General features: G+C 39.1%; 2 protein-coding genes across 2 annotated transcripts; one reads left to right on the top strand and one right to left on the bottom strand.

Annotated features, from left to right (window-relative positions):
* Nucleotides 1-1032: 1032 nt before the first annotated feature.
* Nucleotides 1033-3673, bottom strand: LOC133785257 (uncharacterized). The gene is made up of 5 exons (XM_062224508.1): nt 2785-3673; nt 2357-2414; nt 2025-2274; nt 1285-1704; nt 1033-1176 (listed from the first exon to the last, which is right to left on the bottom strand). The coding sequence occupies exons 1-5, from the start codon at nt 3671-3673 to the stop codon at nt 1033-1035; spliced, it is 1761 nt and encodes a 586-aa protein (XP_062080492.1).
* A 17664-nt stretch (nt 3674-21337) lies between these two features.
* Nucleotides 21338-22584, top strand: LOC133784093 (transcription factor bHLH146-like). The gene has a single exon (XM_062223605.1). It carries the CDS (start codon nt 21795-21797, stop codon nt 22491-22493), a length of 699 nt encoding a protein of 232 aa, XP_062079589.1. The 5' UTR covers nt 21338-21794; the 3' UTR covers nt 22494-22584.
* The last annotated feature ends 2053 nt before the right edge of the window (nt 22585-24637 follow it).

Raw genomic sequence — 24637 nt, 5'->3', positions numbered from 1 at the left:
AATCCATGTATATGTAGTTATGAATATGTATATAAGGTCATGATCATAATCTAGCCAACAATCTCTCTCTCTCTCTCTCTCTGATCATTAGTACAATTTCTGTACCATAGATTGAGTTGTCAAAAGGTCCAATAATATATTTTAGATGTAACTCAAGGCCGTCGACATAACAATTGAATTGACAAAAGGTCAAATAATAATATTTCATATGTAAATCAAGGCCGTGGACCTAAATATATAAATTTGCAACACTTTCTTAATCTTCTTCTTGTTTATTTGTTATAATAAGGTAAAATGCCCTTGTGCGAGGATCAGTAAGTGCAACCATTAAGTGAGAGCAAATATATACAGCTAGCATAAAACATACAATCAAAATAATGTGAAACTAAAAATATAATTAGCATAATATATGTGCAACATTATTTGATGAGGACGGTAATTCACTACACCAAAAATTGCAATTAGTAACATTTTAATTAGTGACATTTGTCAAAAAATGTCACAATAATAGTATTTAAGTGACATTTGACAAAAATGTTACTTTATTAAAAATACATGACATTTTAATTAGTGGCACTATTTATATGATTTAGTGACATTTGATCAAAAATGTTACTAATTTGTGAATATATAGTTTTAGTAGCATTCAAAAAATGTCACTAGAATATATTAATAGAGACTGCAAAAATGTTACAAAATATTAGATTTAGTGACATTTTAAAATGTTACTTAAATAAATATTTTTAGTGACATTTCAAAAGTGTTACTAGTGAAATGTTGCCATTTTTAATTTAATAATTATTTTCTTTTAATTTGTTAATTTTTTTATTTACAAATTTAGATTAAGAGTTTAAATGTAATTTATTCTTTTAGGCGTAATTAATTTCATAAATGAAAAATAACTATAAATATTAGCACATGATTATAATAAACTTTTTTGAATACATGCAATTGAACTCCATAAAACTTATTAAGACAAATAAAATTCTGGAATTTATGCAAAATATGAATAAGAAAAAAAAATTACAATCCCTAAGTTTCTTCACCTATCTCGTTTGTATCAAACGACGACACTGATGTATCAATCATTATGTCTTGCATTTCTTCCCTAACCAAACTACTCTCTCCATCCCCAACATCAATAGTTGCGCTACAAACTTCAGTTTGCAAATAAGACTACACATTCTCATCGTGTGATTGCACACTCATATTATAATAATCTCTAGGATTGATTTTTAAAGCAACATGCCATCCATTATGTTGGAGGTCTTCCACATACATTACCTGTTCTGCTTGAGAAGCTAGTATAAATTGCTCATCTTCACGCATCAATTTTGAAAAGTTGACTCTTGTGCAATCCTTCTCTTTTTTAATGCCACTTCTTGAAATCCAATCACACTTAAATAATACAACACGATTTCCCAAAGAATAATCTAGTACTATAATATCAGTTAATATTCCATAAAAAGTAACCTCTCCGAAAACAGGATTTGGGTCCCTACTACTTGCGAAACTTTGAGTCTTGGCAGTCATAATAACTCCACTATTTTGAGTTCTTAAGTTCTTTTCGATTTCTTTTGTGTGAAACCTGAAACCGTTTATTAGATATCTTTTAAATTGAATGAAAATATTGTTTGGACCATTTGCCAAACAACGTAAATCTTCAGAAACTCGATCATCTCCATTATCATATAATTCTTCTACCTGATTTGAAAAAATGTAATAAGTACACTCAATATGTGTTTGGCTCATTAAGTTGATGAAAAAATTATTAAAAAACCTTACCTATTTTGCAAACCATGAAGGAAATGATTGGCTATGAATCTGATCTACGGTCATGATTGTTTGACGAGAGTTTTATTGTGCAATCATATTTCGATGTTCCCTACAAAATAAGTTAGCTTTAGTCATATTTATATGTTGTTTCACATTTTTATTATTATTGGAAATATAATAAATAACACTTACTCAATAAATGATTCTACGATATTGCAATTAAATAACACATATCGTTGTGCCTTAACTTTAGTATCCTCATCTAAATTCTTAGTATCTATTTTTCCCAAATGTCGACCTGTCGTTTGGAAAATAGGCAATGTTTCTCCATTTGGTTCCACATTACTGTAATTTCTAGGCTTGCAATTAAATTTTGTCTCCACACCTTCCATATATCTTGAACAAAATGTTAACCATTCATCAGCTAAATATCCTTCAGCAATACAACCTTCCGGTTTGCTTTTGTTTCGAACATATGACTTTAGCTTAGACAAGTACCTATATTTATTCATATAAACATTAGAAAAAATATTGAAACTTCTTACAGTTAAATAAAATGAAAATCAATCAAGATTTTTACCTTTCAATAGGGTACACGCAACGGTAAACTGATGGTCCAGCAATTCTTGTCTCATATGCTAAGTGTATCACCAAATGAACCATTATATCAAAAAATGCAGGGGGAAATAATTTTTTAAGATTACAAAGAATGATAGGTATTTGTTGTTCAAGTTGCATAAAATCTTGTGGTAGAGCAACTTTTGAATACATCATGCGAAAATAGTTGCTTAAAGGAGTTAGATGTAGACGAACATGCGCACTCGATATTCCCCTTAGTGCTAGTGGTAGCAATTGAGTCATAATGATATGAAAATCCTGACTTTTGAGCCCATAAATGTTTCTTTTGCTTACATCAACACATCTAGAAATGTTGGCAGCATATCCATCTGGAACCTTAATTTTCTTTAGAAATCGACATAATTTTTTCTTTTTTGCTTAATGTAAAACATGCAAGCGGAATGACAGTTTTCTTTGACTCGCTCTCCTTTGGATGAAGTTCAGATCTAATACCCATATATTTTAAATCAAGACGTGCATTCAGATTGTCTTTATTTTTTGCATCTAAACTCAATAATGTCCCAATTAAACTTTCACATACATTTTTTTCAATATGCATCACATCAACATTGTGTCGTAATAAATTATCCTTCCAATATGGCAAATCAAAAAATATACTCTTTTTCTTCCAATCGTATGGCAATGAAGGATTAACAACTGTCTTCCCAAATTTAAGTTGGTAACCTGCTAACGTATCCAGTATTATAGAACCACTTAATGGTGTTGGAGCCATTCTTTTCTCTTTTGTGCCATCAAAAGACTTTTCATCATTTCTAAATGGGTCGTTATTTTCTAACCAGCGTCGATGTCCCATATAACAATGGTTTTTTCTATACTTCAACCATAATGAATAAGTGTCTTGATGACAAGATGGGCACGTATATTTTCCTTTCGTGCTCCATCCTGATAAGTTTGTATATGCTGGAAAGTCACTGATAGTCCATAATAGTGATGCCCGCATATTAAAGTTTTTTTTGGTAGATGCATCAAAAGTTTCAACTCCAACTTCCCATAACTCCTTTAACTCCTCAATCAGTGGCTTTAGATATACATTAATATTATTTCCAGGTGCGTCTGGACCAGGTATGAGCAAAGACATAATGAAATTAGGTTGCTTCATACACATCCATGGAGGAAGATTATATGGTATCAAAATAATTGGCCATGTACTATGGCTTACTCTTAATGTTTTGAAAGGATTCATTCCATCAGAAGCTAGCCCAAGTCTGACATTTCGAGGATCTGCAACGAAATCCTTATGGTTGTGATCAAAAGTCATTCATGCTGGAGAATCACTTGGGTGTCTCATACAACCATCACTTGTACGATCTTGCTTATAATGCCCAGTCATAAAATCAGATGTTTTTTATGACATAAATAATCTTTGTAATCTTGGTATCAATGGAAAATGGCGCAAGACTTTAGCTTCACTCCTATTTTGATAATTAAAATATCAAGTTATTATAATCTAGAAAGTATAAATCAGGTAAAAGAAAAGCAATGTATGATAATATACTACTACTCAACTTGATTACATTTGAAAGCAATATATATATATGTGTGTGTATTTCTCTGCTCCTTCATATATAAACTTTTGTGTTCTTGTTCCAATTCTATGTTTTTGCTTGGTAACTTTTTCAAATTGCTTCTTCTAGTTGCTTGCTTATTCATTGCTTGCCCTTTTTCTTTGCTAATTTATAATGAAGTAAATTATATATAACTACTTTATTTTTTCAAATCTTCAAAACAACTATGGATCCATACATGCAATGTAGATTGGCCTCACAAGATAGTATAGAATCATTTTCAAATATGTTGATGAATAATAATGGTGAAAAGAAAACTCGAGGCCCTACACAAATGCGTGAAATATGGGGAAAACGGGATGGAGAGAAGATAAAAATCACTTGCAACGATTTTGGACAGCCATATGATAAAAGTGCAAGCAAAACTTTCAAGCTTTATTGGGACATTAGTACGGGATGGAAAAAATGCTCCAATTAATTATAAAACTTGGCATGAGGTACCTGCTAAATACAAACATGGAATGTGGAAAATCATACAGGTATTAATTATTGTTTTCATGATTATTTAGTTTGGTATTTTATGTTAAAAATTGAAGTATTATGTCATTTCAATATTTGTTTATTGTATTTATTACAATCTATAGTATATTTAAATTTGTGAATAATCTGTGTTTAAATTCTTGTAGGAAAAATTTGAAATTCCTCCTCATGCTAAGAATTGGACTTTCAGAACTTTTGGAAGGAAACTTAGAGCTTGGAAATCTTATCTTAAAAAAAATTATTATTTGGAGCACTTATCTTTTGAGGAGCAAAAGAAATATAAAGACAAACGAGTATATGATGATCAATGGGAGGAACTAATAAAATATTGGGCAACAGAAAGTGCAATGGTATTTTTCATTCAAACTTCTATTAACTTGCATTATTTTCATTGTATTTCAAGAATTGTTTACTAACTAAATTTTAATCTTTAATATTCTTTTAGAGAAAGAGTGCTAAAAACAAGACTAGTCGTGCAGAAAAAAAATACAACCATACAACTGGCACAAAGAGTTTTGCTCAACTTAGAGCATTACAGGTAAAATTTATTTAGTATTTTAACATTAACATTTGAATATTATTTCAAATTTAGGTAAATTTCATTGCTTTTTAATTAAAACAATATGTTCTTTTGTAGAAAAAAGATGGTGCAAGTACGCCAACACGTGCAACCATGTTCAAAATCTGCTACTCAAAAAAAGATAAGAGCATTACTAATGAGAAAACAAAAGAAGCAATGGTATGATCCAATTATTCTTAATTAATGTGTTATTTCTTGCTTGCTAGTTTAGTTTAATCTTAACTTCATGTTTACAATATTAAATCAATAATAGTTACAATTACAAGAGAAAGAAGAATTGATTGAAGATGCATCAAAAGAAAAGAGTATGAATGACGTTTTTTTTGAAGTTATGGGTAAAGAAAAACATGGATCAATTCGCATGTATGGATTTGGTGTTTCCCATCTGATGTGTGGAAGGATAAATCAACTTGGAGAAGAAACCAAAATGAGTATGTAGATACTCTGCAGTCAGAAGTAAATGATCTAAGGTCTCAAGTTCAAATTCTTACTAAGACTGTTTTGAGCAAGCTAAATAATGTCAATGATATAGCTACACTTCAGGTTAGTCAAACTACTAGTTTTTCATTTATTTTAATTATTGACAACAAGTTGTACTAACTACATTAAATTTAATTATGTGCAGCCATTACATTATAATGAAAATGCTACATCTTCACACCTGGTTAAGATTTATTTTATTTTGTTGATTTTTAAGTCACTAACCTATAAACTATATATAGTTATTTTGCTAATTTATTGTTATATATGTAGGCCATAAATGCTAGTACCTTACATAACAAAGAAACTCAACGTCAACTATGGTTTTCATCTTCAGCATATGATACTCCTGTTGTTGAGGTACTACTATTATATTATCATTTTTTAAAATATTTATAAGTGGATCCTCCACTATTGGAATCATTCATTTATTAATATAATACATACATGTCGGAGAAGTAGTCAATCTTAAGAGTGTCACTAGTGAGCCTGAAACAATTGCTATTGGTATCGTTTTAAGTAGAGATCCATCAAAAGAAGTTGGAGGAAAAAAGCTCGGATCTTTTTTTTTCTGAAGTTATAGTACAAGTTCCTATTAAGCCTGACAAACAACTGATTAAATCATATGTACATTTTAAGGAAATTGGTCAAGTTGTTGGAGCCCCTATTGCATGGCCAACAACATTTGTGGTAAGCTAAATAAAAAAATTACAATAATTATCTTCCATTAAATGTCATTATATATATGTGTGTATACAAATAATTTTATATGATTTTGTTGACCCTGATTTTGGCCAACTGACACGGAGTCAGAATATGCTTGATGTGGATGAATACGTTGAAAAGAATGTAATAGCGAAAATAATAAGAACACGATATTTTATAGTGGTTCGGCCCCAGGATCTGGTAATAACCTATGTCCACTTAGATTGTTATTGATGTGAGAATCAAAGGGGTGATCAAAGAACTTGGGTTCAATGAGTTTCACTAACCTCTAAAGAACAATACAATATCTCAGATAGAATTACTCTAGTCTCAAATAATTCGAAAGCCCAAAAGTCCCTTCCTTGAGTTATCTTTCTCTATTTATAGGCTCAAGGAGGATTACATAAGTTTATTGCAGATATTCTCTCCTAAATAATCGGATACTCAGGAGATTGTGTGAGTCAATTTCGGGATTTACAAAGATCTTTATTGGAACACCAGGTTGCACGCGGAACTATCGACCAGACTAGTCGCAGGTAAAACTAGATCGCTTATTGCTTATAATGCATCTTCTAGTCGATATCCTAGCAGAGTTCCTCCAAATGTCAGCAACGTGTCCAGGAATCACTTGCCACGCCATCTATGCCAGTTTTTTGGATAACATTTGCCCCCCCAAGTTTATTTATTACGAGTAATAAATAAACTTTTGAGGAAACGACCCTTCGATGACCCCGCCATACATGTCAGAACCCTACGTGTGTTCTGGGAAAAAGCAACCTACTCTTGTCTAATCATGACTTTTCGCTTCCCCAGTAATAATTCAACGGTTATCTCGCTTCCCCATACTTCGAAAAAGGGGAAACTGATGATTACTCCCTTTTAATGCCACAGACAAACTTCTCTATATAACATCTTCGAAGTTCTCTTTTTCTTTTTACGCACGCCATTACTCATTCCAGAAACCCTAAAACCAGAGCTTTCATCTCCTTCCAGAGACCGTTCTTCTGCATTTTCAAGACTCAGCCCGAGAGTTCCTCGATCTCCGAAAGCTCTTACCAATCTCCACGATCTTCTTTCTGGTAAGTCTTCGAATCTTTATGTTTCGTATTATTGTAGTGCATGTTCCTGTATGTTTTACAGTTGAGTTTTTCTACTTCTGTGTTGAGATGCTTTTCAGTAGAATGTCTTGTGGGTGAAAAAAGTTACGAGTTAGTTTGATAGTTAGGATCATACTTTTTAGGACGTAAAACCAAAGTAAAAATTAGATTTTTAGGCCAGTCGAAAAATAAGTTTTTCTCGCCCTAAGGGGAGTTGAAAAAGCTTTTATGAAAAACTTTTTACTTTCACCCTTTGATCCGTTTCTCAAACTGTTCGTGTGGAAAAATTTTAGTCTTTGTTAGAATGCTGCCGTATAAAAGCTTAACTTTTATACACGAACATCGTTATTCTAAAAACCCTTAAAAATTCTTTATCCTCACCTCCCCATTCTTCTGTTTGCAGACTTTAATGCCAGATTTGTGGGGAGGTGAACGACCCATCGACGATGATCTTCTTGCCCAGCTGCTCGAAGGCGAAGAACAACCGACCGACCGAATTCACGAGATCCCTTTTTCACGATCTTCTCCTAGACTTCGCCCATCACCTCCTCAAATGGCCCGTTCTAAATCCTTAGGCAAGAAAAGACCCGAATCCAAAGAGAGCCCAAACTCTCCTGCCCAGCCTGATTCGCAGGCTAGGGTTCCCTCGACCAGTGGTCGAGAAAATCCTGCTCCTGAACCTAATATCCAAACTAGAGCTCGCCCTCGTCATCAGAATCTACCTGATGTCGAGTGGTATCTCTCACCGACCAGTCAAGTGACTCCTTGGATGCTTGCCAACTACCTAAGGAAGTATCCTCTCACAGGGGTCAATCTTAAAATTCCTGCTGCAGACCAAAGAACTAACCTCCCCGGAGGTGTATACAGTGCCTGGTCTTGGTATCACATAGAGGCGGGGGCTACCCTCCCTCTACATCCTTTTTATCAGGGGGTGGCCGACAATTTTGGTGTCGCCCCCTTCCAAATTACTCTGAATGGATATAGAATGCTGACCGCACTCTATATCCTATACAAACTTAAAAAATGGCCAGAACCTACCCCACATGAGGTCAATTATCTCTTCGACCTCAAGTCCAACCCTCAGCAAAATGGGACGGGCTTCTTCCATCTTTGTCACCAGGAGACCAACCGAACGTTCCTGAGTGACACCACGCACATATCCAACATGGGACAGTACAGCAAGGAGTACTTCCTTACTCCGGACATGACCAGCAACAACCTGACCTTCGCTCAAGGAGGTAAGTGCTGTTTTTACTGTTCGATACTTTTCAACAGCGAAATTTCCTTCATCTTTATTTAAATTATACTTTGTCTTTCACGCCCATGGTTACGTCCGACCCCAACACCAAACATGGTGTTGAGGTCCAACGCGCTGACCAGGATGACAGACGCAGAAAAAAGCGTCAAGTCCCTGGTTACTGATGAAAATTTGAGGCTATCTGGCCTCCTGGCTCCTCGCCATGAAACAAGAGGACCCGTGGTTGCTGATGCCACTGCCGAGAGGGTTCCCGAGCAGCAACCCCCTGCGTCCCCTCCACGAAGGAGGCTGACGGGGGTTACAATCAGGGAGCCCACGGGCAATCCTTCTGCAGAAAGGCCTTCTGCTCCCCAAGGCAAGGGAAAACAAAAGGCAAAAGAGCCGGTTGTGGACTTGGGGGAGTCCTCTGTTGAAAACGGTACAGTTATTTTGCTTTTAAATAGCTTGCCAATTCCCTGTCACTTGTTTGACGGGGAGGGCAACTTTACGTATACTCCAAATCTAGGGCCAGACTTCTTCATGCCAGATAGTGAGTGTGTGACTAATAGAGTCAATAGTATAGCGACCAGTAGTTGTAGCTCAGGAATTAAACTTTGTGACCACCTTTCTGTTTTATAAAGAGGTTTTGTCTGCCTTTATCTTATCGTTTGCATGTGTTTACTTGTATGCAGATATGGCCACTCCCAATGCCTTTGATTTATACCAAGCTGAGGAGGAAGTAGAAGTTCCTCTGGTTCGGCGAAAGTCATCCAGGAGGCACAACGGTGAGTCGAGCCAAGGACCTCATGCCAAGAAGGGTCGAACAGAAGATCCTTCCAAGGACATGCCAACTGGGCAAACTTCTGCTCAGCCTTCGGCTTCTACTGAAAAGGAAACTCCGCCCACGACGACGAACCCTCCACCTGCAGCCGCCAAGGAACAAACCCAGCGGGACGAAGCCCTCGGGGCCAAACTCTCAAACCGCGCCCTACGAGCAGCCAAGGACCGCCTTGCACACATCGTGAGGTACAACCGTTGCAAGGATGCCATGGCTGAGGCAGAGAATATGGGGGTCGACCAAATTCTGAATAGGGCCCTCAATGAAATGGCCAGCGTAAGTGCTTCTTATTTCTTTGGCCTTAGTCTTTTATTCTTTGTAACAGGCTCTAACTTTATCCATTGTCCACAGGCTTTGCTGACTGCAACTACTGCCCACACCCGCGCCCAAGCTACTATCGACCAGGCTCGGGCAAAGGCTATTGAGAGGTACTAGGCGAAAGCAGCTGAGGAACTTCAGGCTGCAGAGGCCAGGCATGCGAAGGAGTTGGAGGCGGTCACCCAGCAGAAGGATGCTGCGGTGACAAAGCTAGCGGAGGTTGAAGCTTCAAAGGCTGCTTTGAGGAAACAGAGGGAGGAGTATCAGGAGGCCAGCCGAGTCCAATATCGAGAATGCAAGTGACTAGGCGAGGAGCTCCAGTCCAAGGACAAGGCCATCGCTGCTCTTGAGAGCCAAGTAGAGCAGCTGAAGCTTTCCAATGCCAAAGATCTGGAAAGGTACAAGAATGCGACGCTCTGGTGTTTTTACAACTTCTGGAAACACAACCAGGGTGCCAACTTCAACTATCTTTCAGAAGATGTTAGAAATGCTGAGCTGGCTCGCTGAACTGCTCGATTGGCCGAAGAAGAGGAAAGAGCAAGGATCCCTGCTTCCATAAGCATCCAGCTGGCCACTGGCACAGAGGAAGGAGGAGTTGTTGAAGATGAGGCCAACCAGACTGTTGAGCAAGACCCTCCTGCTCCTACTGTTCCTTAAACTTATTTTCTTTTTATTTTTCTTCAATTACACGACCCACGGGTCGTGATGTAAAGACTATCTTTTTTGGATTTGCTGCATGGGCAGCAAACTTTCCTTTTACTCGAACAATTACACCCAAGCAGTGATGCTTGCGGTGTGAAGGATGGCATTATAATGTTATAATATTTTCTTTTACTATAACATCTGTCCGTATGACCAAACTTAGCATAGTACTTTGGCATGATTTAACAAAATATGAATTTTGAAAAATACTCTAAGTACCCTAGCATGCTTTCACTTATTTTGTTCATGTGTTTACATACCTCATGGTACGCTTTGCTATCGATGTGCCTTATATGCCTCCCAAGTGATCGAGGAGCTTTAGGTCCTGGGTCACTTGCCTTGACCACGACCTGTTCGAACATTTCTGCTCGGTAGAAAACGTAATACTTGTAATACAGCAAAACAACACACGTAATGAACAAATACTTGTAAAAATAAATTTACAAAGGTTGGCAAGAATGACTGGCTACGCACAGTCCCTTATAATCTCGTATAAAAAATGGACTAAACATGTCTTTACGAGTGATCCTAAAAAGGATCTTACATATATAAGCGATTAGCCATATAACGTGGCTAACCCTATTTTGCAAAACTTGTAAAAAGTAAAATTTAATACAAGCCAGTCCTTTAAAAAGGACAGTTTACTGATAATACTTGCGCAGGTGTTCTCCATTCCAATAACGTGGAACGAGATCTCCGTTCAAGCGTGCAAGTTTGTAGGTGCCCGGATGAAGAACTTCCTCAATCTGGTAAGGTCCTTCCCAATTTGGTCTGAGTACTCCAGCAGTGGGGTCGCGGGTATTTAAGAAAACTCGTCGTAGCACCAAGTCACCGACGTTGAATTTTCTTTCTTTAACTTTTGAGTTAAAGTACCGGGCGACTTTTTGCTGGTACGCAACAACTCGGAGTTGGGCCTTCTCCCGTATCTCGCCAATTAAGTCTAGGGACTCCATCATCAGTTGGTTGTTCTGGTCCTGGTCGTATGTTATGCGTCGATGTGAGGGGGGATCTAACTCGACAGGTAACATGGCCTCATACCCGTAAGCTAAGGAAAATGGGGTGTGACCTATCGCTGTTCGGTGAGACGTTCTATACGACTAGAGGACTTCAGGCAGCTGTTCTAGCCATGCTCCTTTAGCGTCTTCAAGCCTTTTCTTTAGGGTGTCCTTAAGGGTTTTATTTACGACCTCGACCTGCCCGTTTGCTTGGGGATGTGCAACTGAAGAAAAGCTTTTAATAACCCCGTGCCTTTCGCAGAAGTCGGTGAATAAATCGCTGTCAAATTGGGTTCCGTTGTCTGAAACTATCTTTCGGGGCAAACCATACCGGCAAACAATGTTCTTGATGATAAAGTCAAGAACTTTCTTAGTCGTTATGGTAGCGAGTGGTTCAGCTTCGGCCCATTTGGTGAAGTAATCAACTGCCACAACTGCGTACTTTACTCCGCCTTTTCCCGTTGGTAGGGATCCAATCAAATTTATTCCTTACACCGCAAAAGGCCACGGTCTCTGCATCTGCTTCAACTCGTTTGGAGCTGCTCGTGGAATTTTGGAGAACCTTTGACATTTATCACATCTTCATACAAATTCCATCGAATCCTCATTCATAGTCGACCAGAAGTAGCCTTGCCTTAGAATCTTCTTTGCCAAACTCTGCCCCCCAGCATGATCCCCGCAGAAGCCTTCATGCACCTCTTTCATTAGTTCCTTAGCCTTTTCTGGTGTAACGCATCTGAGTAATGGCATTGAAAATCCTCTCCGGTACATAACACCATCGACCAGTATGTACCTAGCGGCCTGTCTTTGTAGAGTTCTGGCTTTGTTTCTGTCTGTTGGTAGTACACCGTTTGTCAGATACTCCAAGTAAGGTGCCATCTATGTATCCTCCATTCAAATTTCCATACTGGCTTCAACCGCTTGTATGCTTGGCCCACTCAATCTTTCTACTGGCACAATGTTCATAACGCCTCAGTCACGAAGGCGAAGAAGGGAACACCAAAGAGCACTACCTCAGATAGGTTGCAGATGGCAATTGATACATAAGCCCAATCCGGTGATGAGGTCACCAAATAGGGTGTTGCCCAAAGTGAGGATAGAGAACTAGATCCTTGCTTTGGGGATTTTGAAGAGAATGTTGGACCTGTCGAGGACCTGGAAGAGGTCCAACTCGACGAAAAAGACCCGACCAGAGTCGTAAAGGTCGGGAACACCTAGAACCAACCACGAAGCACGCACTGGTGGAATTTTTGCACAAAGACATGGCTGGGATAGACCCTGCAGTTATCAGCCATGTCCTGAAGATAGATAAAACTTTTCCACCCGTGCAGTAGAAAAGAAAGCTGCTCGATAAAGATCGGTCGAGAGCCTTAAAAGAAGAAGTTGAAAGATTAAAAGAGAATGGGTTCATCAGGGTGGCATTTTATCCGTCGTGGGTCTCCAATCCAGTGCTGGTTCCCAAGCCTAACGGCAAATGGCGAACCTATGTGGACTTTACAGACCTCAATAAAGCATGCCCAAAAGACTGCTTCCCACTCCCAAGAATCGACCAGCTGGTCGATGCTATTGCAGGACACGAGATCCTCTCGTTCATGGATGCATATTCGGGCTACAATTAGATTAGCATGCATCCCCCAGACGAGGATCACACCAGCTTCCGGACCGACACGGGCTTATTCTGTTATAAAGTGATGCCCTTCGGACTGAAAAACGCAGGTGCGACTTACCAGCGGCTAGTCAACCACATGTTTAAAGAGCTGATCGGAGTAAACATGGAGGGATACGTAGACGACATGCTGGTAAAGTCTAAAAAGGCAGAAGGACATGTGAAGGATTTACAAGAATGTTTTGATGTATTGAGCAAGTACCAGACGAAACTAAATCCTCTCAAATGTTCCTTCGGAGTTGGATCAGGGAAGTTTTTGGGGTTCATTGTAAATTCAAGAGGAATCGAGGCCAACCTCGACAAGATAAAGGCCCTGATCGGCATGAAATCGCCAGAGAGAATCAAAGATGTACAAAGTTTAACCGGGAGAATCGCAGCCCTAACCAGATTTATTTCGAAATCAACAGACAAGTGTGTCCCTTTTTTCAATCTGCTTAGGGGCAATAAGAAGTTTGAATGGACAGGAGATTGCGAGCAAGCTTTCCAGGCCTTGAAAGCTCATATGGCATAGCCTCCCGTCTTATCAAAGCCAATCGAAGGAGAAACTTTGTTTATTTATCTGGCGATTACTGAAGTTGCTGCCAGCGCGGTACTAGTACGAGAGGAAGAAGACGTACAAAAAGCGATCTACTATGTTAGCAAGAGGCTAATCGGGGCAGAACTGAGATATCCACCCATTGAAAGGTTAGCATATTGCTTAATCCTAGCCTCGAGGAAGCTGCGCCCTTACTTCCAAGCCCATCCTATCACAGTTTTAACCGACCAGCCCCTTCGGCAAGTTCTCCAAAAACCAGAGGCGGCTGGGCGATTATTAAAATGGGCAGTCGAACTAGGGCAGTTCGATATTACATATTCACCGCGAGCAGCAGTAAAAGGACAAGTCTTGGCTGATCTTATTGCAGAGTTCACCGAACTCCCAGACAGCGAACAGTGCGAACAGCCTAGTGGTCCTGAGCCTTAAGAGAAAGCTCCTTCATGGAAGTTATTCACGGATGGGTCGTCCAACGAATCCCACGCAGGAGCAGGGGTGATATTGATAACGCCGGAAGGGCATCGATTTCACTGTGCCATTAGGTTCGACTTCACCGCGTCAAATAATGAGGCCGAATACGAAGCCCTCCTCGCTGGACTGAGAATGGCCAAAGACATGGGCATAAAGGCGCTTGATATTTACAACGATTCACAGATGGTAGTGAATCAAGTTCTAGGGGAATATCAAGCGCGGGGCTTAAAAATGGTGGCCTACTTGAATAAAACAAAAGACCTGCTAGCCTAGTTCACAAAGTACACCCTCCAGCAAATACCGCGGGATCAAAATTCAAACACAGACGCCTTAGCCAAACTTGCGAGCACGAAAGATGCTGACACTTTGAACATTGTGCCAGTAGAAAGATTGAGTGAGCCAAGCATACATGCAATTGAAGCCAGTATGGAAATCCGAATGGAGGATACATGGATGGCACCTTACTTGGAATATCTGAAAAATGGTGTGCTACCAACAGATAGAAACAAAGCCAGAACTCTACAAAGGCAGGCTGCTAGGTACATACTGGTCGATGGTGTTATGTACAGGAGAGGGTATTCAATGCCACTACTCAGATGCGTTACACCAGAAAATGCTAAGGAACTAATGAAAGAGGTGCATGAAGGCTTCTGCGGGGATCACGCTGGGGGGCAGAGTTTGGCAAAAAAGATTCTAAGGCAAGGCTACTTCTGGCCGACTATGAACGAAGATTCAATGGAGTTTGTACGAAGATGCAATAAATGTCAAAAATTCTCCAAAATTCCACGAGCAGCTCCAAACGAGTTGAAACAAATGCAGAGTCCGTGGCCTTTTGCAATATGGGGATAGACTTGATTGGATCCCTGCCAACGGGAAAGGGCGGAGTGAAGTGCGCAGTTGTGGCAGTCGACTACTTCACCAAATGGGCCGAAGCTGAATCACTCGCTACCATAACGACCAAGAAAGTTCTTGACTTTGTCATCAAGAACATTGTTTGCCGGTATGGTTTGCCCTGAAAGATTGTTTCAGACAACGGAACCCAATTTGACAGCGGTGTATTCACCGACTTTTGCGAAAGGTACGGGATTATTAAAAGCTTTTCTTCAGTTGCGCATCCACAAGCAAACGGGAAAGTAGAGGCCGTGAATAAAACTCTTAAGGACACCCTGAAGAAGAGGCTTGAAGACGCTAAAGGAGCATGGCCAGAGCAGCTGCCTGAAGTCCTCTGGTCGTATAGAACGTCTCACCGAACAGCGACAGGTCATACCCCATTTTCCTTAGCCTACGGATATGAGGCTATGTTACCTGTCGAGTTAGATCCCCCCTCACATCGACGCATAACATACGACCAGGACCAGAACAGCCAACTGATGATGGAGTCCCTAGACTCAATTGACGAAATACGGGAGAAAGCCCAACTCCGAGTTGCTGCGTACCAGCAAAAGGTCGCCAGGTACTTTAACTCGAAAGTAAAAGAAAGGAAATTCAACATCGGTGACTTGGTGCTACGACGAGTTTTCTTGAATACCCGTGACCCCACTGCTGGAGTACTCAGACCTAATTGGGAAGGACCTTACCAGATTGAAGAAGTCCTTCACCCGGGTACCTACAAACTTGCACGCCTAAACGGAGATCTCGTTCCACGTTATTGGAATGGAGAACACCTGCGCAAGTATTATCAATGAACAATCCTTTTTAAAGGACTGGCTTGTATTAAAATTTACTTTTTACAAGTTTTGAAAAAAAGGGTTAGCCACGTTATATGGCTAATCGCTTATATATGTAAGATCATTTCTTAGGATCACTCGTAAAGACATGTTTAGTCTATTTTTAATACGAGATTATAAGGGACTGTGCGCAGCCAGTCATTCTTGCCAACTTTTGTAAATTTATTTTTACAAGTATTTGTTCATTACGTCTGTTGTTTTACTGTAATACAAGTATTACGTTTCCAACCGAGCAGAAATGTTCGAACAGGTCATGGTCAAGGCAAGTGACCAAGGACCTAAAGCACCTCGATCACTTGGGGGGCATATAAGGCACATTGATAGCAAAGCGTACCATGAGGTATGTACACACATGAACAAAATGAGTGAAAGCATGCTACAGTACTTAGAATATTTTTCAGAATTTATGTTTTGTTAAATCAAACCAAAGTACTATGCTAAGTTCGGTCATACAGACAGATGTTATAGTAAATGAAAATATTATAACATTATAATGCAGTCTTTTACACCGCAATCATCGCTGCTTGGATGTAATTGTTCAAATAAAAGGAAAGTTTGCTGCCCATGCAGCAAATTTAAAAAAAATATAGTCTTTACATCACGACCCGTGGGTCGTGTAATTAAAGAAAGAAAAATTAAAAGTTCAAGAAGCATTAGGAGCAGGAGGGTCTTTATCAACATTTTGATTGGTCGCATCCTCAACAACTCCTTCTTCCTCTGCGCCAGCGATGCTTGGGGAAGCAGGGATTCTTGCTCTTGCCTCTTCTTCGGCCAATCGAGCAGTGCAGCGGGCCAACTCAGCATTCCTGGCATCTTCTGGAAGGTAGTCAAAGTTGGCCCCCCATTTGTGTTTCAAGAAATCGTAGAAACACTGAAGCGTCACATTCTTGTACCTTTCCAGATCTTTGGCTTTGGTAAGCTTCAGCTGCTCTATTTGGCTCTCAAGAACAGCCATGGCCTTGTCCTTGGCAAGAACCTCCTCTTTGAGTCTCTTGCATTCATGATATTGGACTCGGCTGGACTCCTGGTACTCCTCCCTCTGCTTCCTCAAAGCTACCTTGGAAGCTTCGGCCTCCGCCAGCTTTGCCACCGCAGCATCCTTCTGCTGGGTGACCGCCTCCAACTCCCCCACATGCCTGGCTTCTACAGCCTGAAGCTCCTCAGGAGCTTTCGCCTGGTACCTCTCGATGGCCTTTGCCCGAGCCTGGTCGATGGTAGCTTGGGCACGGGTACGAGCAGCAGTTGCAGTCAGCAAAGCCTGTGGACAAAGGATAAAGTTAGAGTCTGTTGCAAAGAATAAGAGACGGAAGCCAAAGAGATAAGAAATGCTTACGCTGGTCATTTCGTTTAGGGCCCTGTTCAGAATTTGGTCGACCCCCATATTCTCTGCCTTAGCCATTGCATCCATGCAACGGTCGTACCTCACGATGTGTGCAAGGCAGTCCTTGGCTGCTCGCAAGGCGCGGTTCGAAAGTTTGGCCCCAAGAGCTTTGTCCTGCTGGGTTTGTTCTTTGGCGGCTGCAGGTGGAGGGTTCGTCGTAGCAGGCAGGGTTTCCTTCTCAACAGGAATCGAACGCTGGGCAGAAGTTTGCCCAGTTGGTACGTCCTTAGAAGGATCTTCTGTTCGACCCTTCTTGGCAGGAGGTCATTGGCTCGATTCGCCGTTATGCCTCCTGGACGTCTTTCGCCGAACCAGAGGAACTTCTGCCTCCTCCTCAGTCTAATACAAGTCGATGACGTTGGGAGCGGCCATATCTGCATACAAGTAAACATATGCAAATGATAAGATAAAGGCAGATAAAAACTCTTGATAAAACAGGAAAGAGGTCACAAAGTTTAATACCCGAGCTACAACTACTGGTCGCTATACTATTGACTCTATTAGTCACACACTCACTATCTGGCACGACGAAGTCTGGCCCTAGATTTGGAGTATACGTAAAGTTGCCCTCCCCGTCAAACAAGTGACAGGGAATTGGCAAGCTATTTAAAAGCGAAATAACTGTACCGTTTTCATCGGAGGATTCACCCAAGTCCACAACAGACTCTGTTGCCTTTTGTTTCCCTTTGCCTTGGGGTGCAGAAGGCCTTTCTCCGGAAGGATTGCCCGTGGGTTCCCTGATTGTAACCCCCGTCGGCCTCCTTCGAGGAGGGGACGCAGGGGGTTGCTGCTCGGGATCCCCCTCGGCCGTGGCATTTGCTACCACAGGTCTTCTTGTTTCATGGCGAGGAGCCAGGAGGCCAGATAGCCTCAGATTTTCATCAGTGACCAAGGACTTGACGCTTTTTTCTGCGTCTGTCATCGTGGCCAATGTGGTGGACCTCAACACCAAGTCTGGTGTTGGGGTCGGACGTAACCATGGGCCTGAAAGACAAAGTGTACTTTAAGAAAAATGAAGGGAAATTCGCTGATGAAAAGTATCGACCAGTAAAAACAGCACTTACCTCCTCCAGCGAAGGCCAGGTTGTTGGTGGTCATGTCCGTAGTGAGGAAGTACTCCTTGCTGTACTGCCCCACATTGGACATGTGCGTAGTGTCACTTAGGAACGTCCGGCTTGTCTCCTGGTGACAAAGATGGAAGAAGCCCGTCCCATACTGTTGAGGGTTGGACTTGAGGTCGAAGAGATAATTGACCTCATGGGGGGTAGGTTCTGGCCATTTTTTAAGTTTGTACAGGATATAGAGTGCGGCCAGCATTCTATATCCATTCAGAGTAATTTGGAAGGGGGCGACACCAAAATAGTTGGCCACCCCCTTATAAAAAGGATGTAGAGGGAGGATAGCCCCCACCTCTATATGATACCTAGACCAAGCACTGTATACACCTCTGGCAAGGTTAGCCCTTTAGTCTGCAACATGAATTTTGAGATTAACCCCTGTGAGAGGATACTTCCTGAGGTAGTTGGCAAGCATCCGAGGAGTCACTTGGCTGGTCGGGGAGAGATACCACTCGACATCAGGAAGATTCTGATGACGAGGGCGGGCTCAGATTTGGATATTAGGGTCAGGAGCAGGATTTTCTCGACCACTGGTCGAAGGAACCCTAGCCTGTGAATCAGACTGGGCAGGAGAGTTTGGGCTATCTTCGGAGTCAGGTCTTTTCTTGCCTAAAGATTCAGTATGGGACATTTGAGGAGGTGATGGACTAGGTCTAGAAGAAGATCGTGAAAATGGGATTTCGGAAACTCGGTCGGACGGTTGTTCCTCGCCTTCGAGCATTTGGGCAAGAAGATCGTCGTCGATGGGCCATTCACCTCCCCACAAATCTGGCATTAAAGTCTGCAAACAGAAGAATGGGGAGGTGAGGATAGAGAATTTTTAAGACTTTTTAGAATAACGCTGGTCGAGTATAAAAGTTAAGCTTTTATACAGCAGCATTCTAACAAAAGCTAAAATTTTCCACGCGAACAGTTTGAGAAACAGATCAAAGGGTGAAAGCAAAAAGTTTTTCATAAAAGCTTTTTCAACTCTTCTTAGGGCGGGAAAAACTTATTTTTTCGGCTGGCCTAAAAATCGAATTTTTACTTCGGTTTTACGTCCTAAAAAGTATGATCTTAACTATCAAACTAACTCGTAACTTTTTTCACCCACAAGACATTCTACTGACAAGCATCTCAACCAAGAAATAGATGAACTCAACAGTCAACATACAGAAACATGCATTACAAAAATATAAAACATAAAGATTTCAAGACTTACCAGAAAGAAGGTCGTGGAGATTGGTAAGAGTTTTCAGAGATCAGGGAACTCTCGGGTTGAGTCTTGAAAACGTAGAAGGACGGTCTCCGGAAGAAAATGGAAGCTCTGGTTTTAGGGTTTCTTGAAAGAGTAATGGTGTGCGTAAAAAGAAAAGAGAACTTCGGAGATGTTATATATAAGTTTTGTCTGTGGCATTAAAAAGGATTAATCGTCAGCTTCCCCTTTTTTCGAAGTATGGGGAAACGAGATAGCCGTCGAATTGTTACTGGGGAAGCGAAAAGTCATGATTAGACAAGAGTAGGTTGCTTTTTTCAAGAACACATGAAGGGTTCTGACACGTATGGCGGGGTCACCGAAGGGTCATTTCCTCAAAAGTTTATTTATTGCTTGTAATAAATAAACTTGGGGGGAAAATGTTATCCAAAAAACTGGCGTAGATGACATGGCAAGTGATTCCCGGACACGTGGCTTACACTTGGAGGAACTCTGCTAGGATATCGACTAGAAGACAAATTATAAGCAGTAAGCAGCCGAAGTTTACCTGCGACCAGCTTGGTCGCAGGTTCCGCATGCTTCATGAAGTTTCAATAAAGATCTTTGTAAATCCCGAAATTGACTCCCACAATCTTCTGAGTATCCGATTATTTAGAAGAGAATATCTGTAACAAATTCATGTAATCCCCCTTGAGCCTATAAATAGAGAAAGATAGCTCAAGGAAGAGACTTTTGACTTTCGAATTATTTGAGACTAAAGAGATTCTATTTGAGATATTGTCTTGTTCTTCAGAGGTTAGTGAAACTCATTGAACCCTATTTCTTTGATCACTCCTTTTGATCGTATATTAATAATAATCTAAGTGGACGTAGGTTATTACCAGATCCTGGGGCCGAACAACTATAAAATATCGTGTTCTTATTATTTTCGTCATCACGTTCTTTTCAACACATTCATCCACGTCAAGCGTATTTTGACTCCGTATCAGTTGACCAAAATCAGGTCAATAATAATAATATATTATAACAAGTATTTATCTACCTTTTTTTATATAATATAAAAGAGAGGTATATATATATTTACACAGTAAAAAAATACCTGTAGAATATTTTATATGTCTTTTAGTATCTGCCTTTAGATTAACTATTTGATTCAGTGACGTGCCCATATAACTGGAAATATGTTTTTCATTAAAACTCATTATATATAGAGCTTAATAGCTGGTACCTAGTAATTTATAACGTGGGACCTTAATTTTCTAAGTATGTAATAGTTCAAAATATCAACGAAAAAAAGAAAATAAAGCAAAAGGATGGAATATATGGACAAAGAAGTGTTCTCCTTCTAAAGATATAGCAGGAAATTATTCAAATTAATTTAGCTAAAAGTGAAGAGAGAGTGGTGATTTGGGAAGAGACTATGAGCTGTTTGATTTGAACTGAGGGCAGAAAGGTTGAGGTTGAGCCAGCCTTCCCAAAAGTAGAAAAATAATAGTACCGCAATATAGTCATGTGAAGGCATTTATAGTGGGCCTTAGGTGTTTTTTGTATCCTAGTGCACATGGGTCGAGGGTCCTTTTAAGAAGTTGGTACGAAGAAAAGGCCATGGTGCATGTGAGGCCATGTGCATCTTTAATTTGCCTCTCTCATAAGACTTTTTTAATATTACAATAATGATTTTTCGTAACGTAATTAGGATATCAGTAGTTTTAATTACGTTTCAAGTTTACATAATTATAAGATTCAGTATTGATGAGCTTTGTATAATAAAAGACAAAAATCGAACTGAACAAATATTATGTATAGGATCATGTCAAAGTGTGTTCGGTGTAATGATCAGGAGGAGCTCTTATTGGTTATTAAGAGAAAGTTATTAGATGGTTTGTCGTTTTGTGGCATTATATATAGGCCATATAGACCAACTCTTCTTTTATCATACATATACTTTCTCTAAGTTTTCTTTTTTTAGTAAAAGTTTTCTAAGCTTCTCCATATCCTATTAGTACGAAAGCCTAATAGCCACCAAGATATTGATTCTCTTTTATATTTTATTATTAGTTTGAGGCCTAGGATACAATTTGTTGCTCACCTTCATCGAAAGTGAAGCTTTGTATTGTAATGTCTATTTCTTTATTTTACTTGATATAGTCTTCTTCTGCTTCATTATATGTAACTTTGCTTATAGTGATTTTTTTTCTTTGAAAGAAATTGCTTGTAGTGTTTAACGTTACAAATTCCTCCAATTTCAACTATATATATATATATATTCATCAGTTTATTTATTTTGGAGTGATGATGAATAAACGAATTCGTGTTAACCCTGACGAAACATACAATTCACTTCATCGTCTTGACTTTGTGAGAACTTATGTCAATCACTTGGTACCGGCCTTGAAGAAGATCAACATGGAAAAGAGTAGTAGTAGTTTTTGCCTCTGCAACGACCGAAATGGTGATAACGAGCTAGCCAAGGCTGTCCGATTTGAAGTCGATATGGCAATGGCACTATCCGCAAAAGAGTTCTATTTTGCATGGAGTCGTGCCTTGGAAGCGAGGCTTATTCAAAGAGATATTAGTTTAAATATTATAAAATTTGGGGGGAATAATTACAACAATAACAATAATAGTAACAATTCCATAATTGAAAGAGGTTCTTCCTTTCACGAAATATCTTTTACTAATATCGATAAGAGTGGTGAGAGTAATTCAGCTTTGTTGGCTTCTCCAAACCCTAGATCATGTGAGATGATGATGAAGAAGAAGAGAAAAACGAGTACAAGTAGAGCAAGAAAAGGTGTAGCAAAGAAGAGTGAAGAGGACATTATTGTTGGTGACCGTTTTGGCCGATTGAGAACACTTTTGCCCGGAGGGAATGACATATTGGGAGACTCTGATAATCATCAATTGCTCACAGAAGTAGCAAGTTACATAGCCTGCCTCCAGCTGCAGGTGAATGCTCTCAAGTCTCTAGTGGAATTAAGTCATGAATGATGTATAAAGTGATAATATTTTGTTATAGATATCAATTTGTAGTTAATTTACAATAGCTAGAATCTAATTGTCCCAGTTTATAATATTTCTATTCTGATTTATAATTATGAATGATTTGATTGTTATATATATATATATTGTCTAATATCTATATATTTTTGGTAGTGATAAAAAGAACATCAAACAAGTATATGTATAAGTATATATATTTATATGAATATATAATTTCACTTCCTGCTTATAATTTACCGTTCTCATTATTAGTTATTGTGAGTCGGAACTATTTATGGTAAGTGAAAGGAATTTTATTATAAATAGATATATACATGTTTAGGAAAATTCTAAGGTTGCAGCTTGGGTTTTGTATTTACTCGTACCAGCCCTTGTTATTTGTTATTTTTTAGCACGGGGAGAATTTATCACTATTATTTTATATGGTAGTGTACATGGTAGTTATTGTAGGCATTCCATCAGTTTTTGCAAAATTTCGAATAATTTACTGGGTAGAAATCAAGATTATTAACAAAATCAGTTGGACATGTTAATTTTTTTTATACGCATGTAAAATAGACATTTTTGAACTATGATATGGGCATTGTAAATTATTAAGATTTTTATGAAAAGTAGTGAAATGTCTGCTATAATTGCAATGTACATCACCATATAAAAATACTTTGGTTATAATTTTTTCATATGCCAAAAAATAGCGAAGGTAAGGGCAAAACCCATGCCCCTAATATTACCCTATATGTTTATTGTTGTCACTGCTTTTTCGTTATTGGAACGATGAGCATCTTCAACGATATTATGAATAACATTGCTTTCAGAAGGGTTGCTTGCACATATTTCTTTGTTAGACACGATTGTATATTTTTTTACAAGTTAATAAAAGGGATTATGCAAAGCACAGTCAATTTCTTGCCATTTTATATATTGTGTTTTTCACAAGTATTTGTTTATTAAGTATGTTGATTTATGCTATATATAAAAAAAAAATTATTTTACACAAGTAGGCATTTGTAATGCCCCAATTTCTTGAGACATTACTTGATCCATACAATAAATAATTTTGAAATAAAACATCTTTTATTATAAAGAAACACATGAATAACAACCTAAACATTTAAAAAGAAAAGAAATTCCAAAGTTTCATAAATACCGTTTAAACAAATAAAATCCATCATTTGACTCCATAACGAGGCTAAAACATCATTCAAAATCATAATAAAACATATCATAAAAGTGAGGCAAAAACATTAAAACTTCCAAGTAGGCCCGACCCCTAATGGACACGATATCCATGACCTGTACGCCATTCGTCGAAACTCTCCAAATCATTGTCCTATAACCACTTCATTGCCTTTATCTGTAGTACAGAGTACGCGTGAGCTATTGTCAAACAAGAAAAAATATGTAGGACACAACCCCCTTAAATCTTACCCAAGAACATAACTCAATCCAAAATAGCATAGATAACTAAATCATAAATATAATAGCAAACAACAAATCACATCCATAGTAAAATATACATAGTGCATTAAACACATAAGAACATAAACATGCATTTCCAACATATCATAAGCATGCTAATTTGTAACGTAGACATACATTTAAGAACATAAGCATGTCAAACAAAATATCACACATACAAGTACCAACATAATTAGCATTTATCGTAAACTACTTAAAACATATAACATTTACCAGCATAACCATATATCAAACATAGGTAAATAAACATAAAAATTCTACCATTAAGAGTACATCAAGGGTACACCCTGTGTGCAGCTGTCCACTCTTCTTATCTCAAGTCAAGCAGCAACAATAATTATGTTTCCTCCAAGTATCCTTACCAAGCCCTAGTCACAACATAGAAATAATTACTTTTAAAAAAACTTATAACTCAATCCAATATTATTAAATTACTCTTGCTCCTTTTAAAACTCATTCCACTCTAAAGTGTCTTTCAGAAAGTTCTAAAAATGTCTCCAAGAAGTTAGGGAGGAAGTCTCCGATGAACCCCATGTGAAATGGCTTCAAAACGAACTAAAACAACCAAAAGGGACCTTGTTGCAGTCAAGCGATGCGACTCTAATATGGGTGCTGCAACCCTTACTTTTCCCAGTTTCTAGGCATACTAGGCG

The sequence above is a fragment of the Humulus lupulus genome, chromosome 6 (assembly GCF_963169125.1).
Source record: "Humulus lupulus chromosome 6, drHumLupu1.1, whole genome shotgun sequence".
NCBI lineage: Eukaryota > Viridiplantae > Streptophyta > Magnoliopsida > Rosales > Cannabaceae > Humulus > Humulus lupulus.
Note: the sequence above shows the minus strand (reverse complement) of the source record. Positions and strands in the feature narration are given on the sequence as shown.